Consider the following 7,440-nt stretch of genomic DNA (forward strand, 5'->3'; position numbering starts at 1 on the left):
CACCAGGCTTATATAATCGCGCTGCTCTATCCCTTACAGTTTACAGTAAATTTTCAATGAAACCTCCCTTTTTCAGTGCACGCGTTCCAAGTAATGTTAAATACAATGTCGAGCGAGGGTTAGGTAACCATTGTGTATAGTAGGTAGGTAATAATAGATCTCTGAAACAATTAAATCGGAATGGAACACAATCTTGACGTCTATTCATAACGTCTCTCTGAAATGTGGACGTAAATGGGACTTCAGATTAAACGTAACAGGCATGTTGGCGATTGGAGTTGAAAGCTCCTAATCGGCAATCTTATAGAAAATAAATTTGTAACCTGCGACTTGCAAGACGGAATAACCGATTAATTAGAATGCATAAACCCCCACTTTCGTTGTTTATATTATGGAATAATGCGAGGAATAATGCAAAAACTATGTAATAACAAAATTATCTTCTATTCCGTCCGGCACTTATCTCGACCAAACGAAAACGTGCGAAACTGTCATTTACTAACAGTTCTCGTTGGAAAATAAAATACCCTCGAAAATACCTAATGGCAAATTGCATAGGAGAGAATTTATGGGGATTTTTAAAGATAGTTGCACGATTACTTATAATTGGATATGCTGACCTTGAAATTCAATATTTTGCATAAATCCGTTATTAAAGGATGTACAAAAAATAGGTACTTACTGTTGAAAACTAAAAGTTTTCTGGTCGAGCCAAGCCGTTTAATCGGCGATTTTGATTCTTGCTCGTTTTCATCCATGGCCAATCACCGGCTTGGAAATTGGTAATCGGCGTTAAGCAAAAATTCTACTTTAACAAACTTTCACTAACATTATTATTGTTTGCGAACTTCACTTCCCACTTGCAACACACCGAAAAAAATTTGAAAACAGAACTAAACTGACGCGTAATACAATTAACAAAGCAAGCGTAATTTTTAACAAAGTCGTTCACGAACTTACCTCGAGTCTCATTTAAGTTCGTTTACTGGTTTCACATTATTATTTGTGTTGTGGTGTATTTTCAAACTCTTACGATTACATCGTCTTGTACCACGATTCAGTCGCCCTCTAACAGCACAATGTTACATTAACGGCCAACCACCAGCGAACAGTGTACTTTACTAATCCACCGCACTGCTTTTGAGATTGTGACACTAGAAAGCGCTTAAAGGCAGCCCCACATTAAGGCGGCCAAATTAAAGTTTGTCAAGTGGTTCATACACATTATATGTCGAACTTCCCTACACTTACAGTATTACAAATTTTCATGGCGAATGTCCTTTGAAGTGGGTCCGTTTACCGACTGCTGGGCGAACTTTGACAAACGCCAACGTTGGCCATGTGCCAGTCGTACACATTATATGGCAAACTCGACGCATCACCAACGTTCGTCTAGTTTGCCATGTAATGTGGGACCGCCTTAACACTTACTTTATTATCATTAAATACCGTCAAAGATTTTTGGATTCTGGATTACTATAGCGGAAGCTGAACTTAGATCCACGCGTATACAGGCCTCCCTTTGTACTACCTCCTTGATTAGAGTTGTCCGACCCCGACGTCACTCAAGCCATCCCACGCTTGCGACGAGTTCAAATCCTGACCATGTTTCGCCACCAGAACTAACATGGACTCTCTAATTTGGACGAGTACGGAACACTCACCATGAATGTGGTGAACCATCCCCTCTATTGTGTCTTCAACAGGAAAGTGTTTCTGTCAAGTCCATGCGATGCATGTGCTTCTTCATTTACAATGATTAGACTAGTATTGCCTTCCAGCATACCCTTTGATCTACACAAGGGAGTTGCTGAATGATACTGGCTCTAGTAAATGGTATTTCCTTCAAAAAATCTGATAACATCAATAATTTGTTCTTCGTCTTTCATTATCTCTTTCATGCGATTCCGGTTTCTTAACTTTATTCTATTTGCATTATAAAGAGGACATTCCACTAAAGTGTATACCAGATCCTAATTTTCGTTATCACTACCTGATCCCTTCTTGTGAGTTGTTGATTACATTTCCATGGCTTAAAGTTTTTTTTTTATTTGATATAATCCGTGAATTTCATGTGACAAGCTGAAGAAGTTTTGGAAAGCCCGAGCATCCCACCTCTGTCCTACATGTAGTAATGAAACATGTTATTACCTTTTTGCTAGTAGGCGCTGTAGCAGATGGAGTTTGAATTTAAGGTTTTATTACGTCAATTGCTTAATTACAAATGAATTAAGTAAGCTTAAGGAAGTGTTTTCAATTCAATTCAATTCCATTTGCATATGAATTTGGCCAGATTCATTTGTAAGGTGCACCAGAATGACAATTAGGTACTTTGCAAACTTCCAACCACTTTTAAATACGTACACTTAAATACACTGCAAATATTAATTAAAAGACTGGATGATCGACTTTATTCATTATGCACTCTTTTTCAGCGCAGCATTTCTTAACAAACTTGGTACCTATCCATTCATTGCCAATGGCCGCCATTTTTAAACCTTTTTTTACACAGATCTGTCTTTCCATTAAATTTGAACCTCTTAAAATGATATAAAATTTATACCTAAGAAAATAAATACATTTCTCAATCAATACCTAGCTTCTACAGCAGATAAACAAATATAGTACACATGTGGTCATTTAACTACAAAATGTACTAATGTTCGTTTGCATCTTGTGAAGAATGGGATATCATGCTGATTATGTGCTACGTGTTTATAAGCAAATTTAAACAGTTTCTTGTCTTCCATAGCAGAATGTGTTCGTTTTTCAAGAGAATTGTCTTGCCCTTTGTTATAGTACCTAATTACCGAACAGTGGTCTAGTGCATTGTGTTGTCTGTGTAAGTCGCATTGACAGAGGCCCCTTTGCGTGAAGTCTATGTGGACAGTGTTATCTCCTTATTGTTAAACAGGTAGGGCTATCATGGACCTGATCCCGTGAGGGCCTTTAATAAAAAAAAAGAGAATATTCTGTGGGTATTTGCCTCAAGGTTCTTGTGGGACTTCTGGTACTGCATTCACTTTACCTTCAATTGCAATTCGAAATGTGACCCTAATAAGTGGCGGTAAGTGCGAAAGAAATTATATAACATACCAAGACATAAGTAAAAGAGGGGTTTTATAATGCGAAAATATGTATATATGCATTTAAACACATTGCACCTGTTGGGTACATGAAAAGTCAATGAAGTACACAGCAGCCAAGTATAAACGCTAAAGATTATGTGTTTTGTTAGTTTGTTTACTTGTACTGCCTAAATGTAGCAAAATTATATGCCGCCTGTTTTCTGGGATGGGCCTTGAAATTTAAAAAATATATCGTTCTGACATCTAACGTTAGTTTGCTGAATCGAATTGTATCTGAAGTCACTACGTGCAGGAAATTACATTATTACTAATGCGTTAGGTGCAGTTTTCTGCCATAGGGTGGCGACGCCTGTGCGAATATGATGCAACATTATGATGGTAATAATTAAGAGCCCTGCATTTTGGGCAACAAGTAGCATTCAGTTCACTATATTCACGACAGATGTCTGAACGATATTCAGATCGATTATATTTTATGAAATTTGGCGCTTACCGTAGTTTTACTTTATGTACCACGAATCACGAGTTCAATTTCTTCCGCTATTGTATGCACGTATCGTAGGATTATCACCATCTCTTTCTCCATTACTCTCCGTTAACAGCAAAAATTTAGCAAAGTTTTGTGTGTGTTTGTGTAACCCTACAGACCCGCCACTAGTTAAAAAATTGAGAGCAAGACATAGCTAATTTATAAGCACCTGCATATATAACGATTGCTCTTCTCTTCAGGCATATGTACACGTTGTACTTGTGCACCAGTCAGATTCTTGTATACGTTAAACCAAAACTATTCTCCTCCAGGGTTAAATTTTTCCTTTTTAGCCTATTTTTTTTCCTAGTCTCCCTTGTTAGCAATAAGAATTATATTGTTGTTGTTGCGTTAGTATTTCCAGCGCTGTACTTAAACACGAGGATTATAACTGAAAAAATAAGCTTGCAAAAATACCAATTTATGTAGCCAATGAACTTTATTACTACCTACCATGTAGTGCGTATACGTAGTAATTCTTAGCATTTTAATTTTGAGTACATTAAATTAATGTAACGTAAGTTTAATTACGTCGTTATTTACAAATAACTAACAATAAATAAACAGTCTGAAAAATGGATTAATTTATAACAGAAATTACAATTTATCACTCACAATTTATATCATAAATAAATAACCAGAACGCATCGAAGTAGGAACTGAAGTCGAAACACAATCGATTTGCTTATATAGTAAACAACATTCTTTCTAGAACGTTCTTAGAATGTTCTCGAGCCATCAAGTACGATTCAGAATGTTCTCGCACCTTCGTTCTTTATCACCGATGACTCATCTATCATGGCGCCTCGAAGTTTATCGAAATTGCTGGCATTTCGCTACACTGCCCCCGTCTTAAAACTGTTGCGTTTGCGACGACGGTTGTAGCGGAGACACAGTCCTAGGCAACTCTTGTTCTCTAGCCCGAACTTGATGGCTGTACTTTCACGACGGTCCCCTCGTGCATCTTCCATTCTTGAAGAAACAACAAACCTGTGTCTTACGAATCGCAAATCTTTGTAAGTCGTGCATACCTCGGTGCTTACCTTACTTGTGAAATTATTATGCGATTCTTTAGTGCTATGTTTTTAATCATTGTGACTTAGTTTACCATCCATGTTTAACAAGGTTAGTGGTAGAGTAATAGTTGTACGTCTAGGTCAACGTGTTGAATTCCGCCTAAATTATTTCCTTCTTTAATTTTCTTTACTTTCAAACAACTTGCATAATAAAGACATTATTATTATGGTCAGTCTTTCTTGTCAGAACCGGGTTAACTAATCGCACGGATTAAAATCAAGTGAGAAACACCCGTACACTATTAACAAAACACCATACACATCATCCTCACTCCTCTACTATGCGACTTTACCTTTCTTGAGGTATAAGGGAATATACCCGATCACGATAAGAGGTCGAGGAGGAGGGCTATGGTTGGTAGAAATTAATTCCTTTAGCGGACGGACGGGTAGACGGACAGACACCGCAAAATTATAAACTCGCTAGGAGCTCGTAAATAAGGATTCGTATATCATGAAAGGGATAGAGCTCTTTTACAATGAGTAAAACTCGTGTGATTTGCTGTTGTTTGCTTGTTGAGTGCTTAGATCTTATGTAATCGGATAGATGGTAGAAGATTTTGATGCCTATGTAGGAAGGACAATTATTTGATCTTGTGATGACCACGATACATAAGCTTCATCTATCGTAATACCTATACCTGAGTATTTGGTATTATCCACCGATTTAATTACCTATCTGAATTTCAACGTTTAAATGGAAGTCAAACTGCTGTGCTGTAGAAGTTTCACACATTATTCGCATTAGTATAATCATGCAGAGTTTTAAGACTCACCACGCTGATGCCTTTTTATCGGATTGTATTTTGTTAAATATACCTTATTCTGATAACATGGTGATATCTGGTAAACTGTTACAAAGGTAAGATATAAACCACGAAGCAGCTATACTTCTAATGCCGCAGTTTGATAGTTGCTCTAACATGGTATTATGGTCAACACAATCAAACGCCTTGGAAAGATTACATAAGACGCATAGAAAGAATCATTTTTCCGCCATAGCTTTAACTATGTTCTCTATAAAATTCCAAATCGCTATTGAGGGTTTTTATTTTGCTGGAAACCGTATTGATTATCTGCAATTAAGTTGTGAGATTGAAGATAGCGTATTAGCCGTGCTTTCATGTCCTTTTCCAAGATTTTTGATATGCGCGATAGCAGTGAAATTGGCCTATAGTTGTTCATATGGTCTGGAGCTACCTATATGGTATATCGTTTGTCAAATCCACGGCAATAAAAAAATGTTAAAGGTCGAGGAGGCCAAGTAAGAGTTTCGCCTTCAACTTTCAAAACAATGTTACCGTGAAGCAGTCTGCAGAATGTGTTAACTCAATTGATATCCCGGAAGCATTATAATTCTGGTAGGTATATTTGCCTAAATTAATTATATCTGTGTCTTTCTTATGTACAAAAGTGGAATGCTAGAGTATAACTTCTCTTCTGTAAATAATCTGTACTTATGTTGCAAAAAGAGTTATCTTTGTTCGTGTATTAGTAAAGGTCACAATTTATTTCTATAGGGTTGTAACTCCGGACACATTGGAAATCTGCGACAGATGCCGCCCCCTCTTCAAATTTTCGCGTCCAGAACTACGTATTCTCGATGTTCAGCTTCCATTTTTTCCATAAGGTTGTCTCACTGTTAGTATAAGTTTAACAAAAAGTATGTCGAATTTTGGCGTTCTCAGCACACCTTTTTTTAGGTTCGTAACATATTTGCACGATTCCTCCGAATAATTTTTCGAAATATATATTTTATGGTGGCCATTCATATTTTGTTTAGCACGAATTACACTTTTTTGTGTGGAAAGTGTTATACCACAGCAAAGCACAACAAAAGTCGGGAGATCTGACTATTTCCATAAATGAAATAGTTCTTCATAATTTCAGAAATAATGTAACTTCACAAGCAAATTAGAATGAACATTTTCATTTAGTAATACGGTGGAGGCCTTCGTTGAAATAAATGTGTGCGAACTGCATTTACAAACACAGAAAAACGTATTTTTTGCATGTTTATTATTTTCATTTTGCAGACATAAATCGGTGCTGATCTATTTTACTTATTGAATGTGGGTGATTTCTAGGCTTGCGAATGGTTTCACATTTTCATTAGACGTGTAATTACAAGGTACTAAACAAAGAAGATGGAAAAAAGAATGTTGTGAATATTGTCACGGAAAATAGCATTAAAGGGGTTCTCAATTGGTATTTATACTGATACCTGAGAATGACGTTACCTTAATTGGAAGGAAAGAGATATGTCGGTGTTGAAACGCGATGCAATTAAAACATCCATCCATACCTACTCACTTACACGGGATCTGGGAAGTATCTAATAGTGTATAATGTGTAATTAGACCCAGATAATTAATTACCTGTTTGGATTCAACCAATTGATGGAAGTGATTTTATGAGAAACCTATGCTTGTTTTTGACGTTCGGTTATTTTATGAACATTTTTTGTAATAAATTAGTGACTGTATTTCGGAAAAAGTACTTTGGTTTGCTCAAATCAGACATTTTTGTAGTCTGCAGATGAAGAAAATGAAATGGTTCATTTGGGGGGTACAGAAAGTGAGAATAATTTTTCGAATTGTAATGTAGTGGGCCTTATTTGTAAGTTTAATCGAAAGGATCATTCTTACTTCTATTCATTAAAGTAAATACTTGGAGCATTGCACTTGCGCTGCTCGAACAGAGATGTGGGTGTTTGAAAGGAGATGCCGCCGGTTATGTAACATGC

The 7,440-nt window shown here is 36.6% G+C and overlaps 1 protein-coding gene across 1 annotated transcript in view; it reads right to left on the reverse strand.

Annotated features, from left to right (window-relative positions):
• The window catches only part of LOC116165424 (SLIT-ROBO Rho GTPase-activating protein 1-like), a 35,641-nt gene extending 34,623 nt beyond the window's left edge, over nt 1-1,018 (reverse strand). Inside the window, exon 1 of the mRNA XM_031479862.1 lies at nt 683-1,018. Coding sequence (XP_031335722.1) covers nt 683-758 — 76 coding nt within the window. The 5' untranslated portion in view covers nt 759-1,018. The remainder of the gene's footprint in view (nt 1-682) is intronic.
• Between the last annotated feature and the right edge of the window lie 6,422 nt (nt 1,019-7,440).

The sequence above is a fragment of the Photinus pyralis genome, unplaced genomic scaffold (assembly GCF_008802855.1).
Source record: "Photinus pyralis isolate 1611_PpyrPB1 unplaced genomic scaffold, Ppyr1.3 Ppyr1.4_LG3a, whole genome shotgun sequence".
Classification (NCBI taxonomy): Eukaryota; Metazoa; Arthropoda; class Insecta; order Coleoptera; family Lampyridae; genus Photinus; species Photinus pyralis.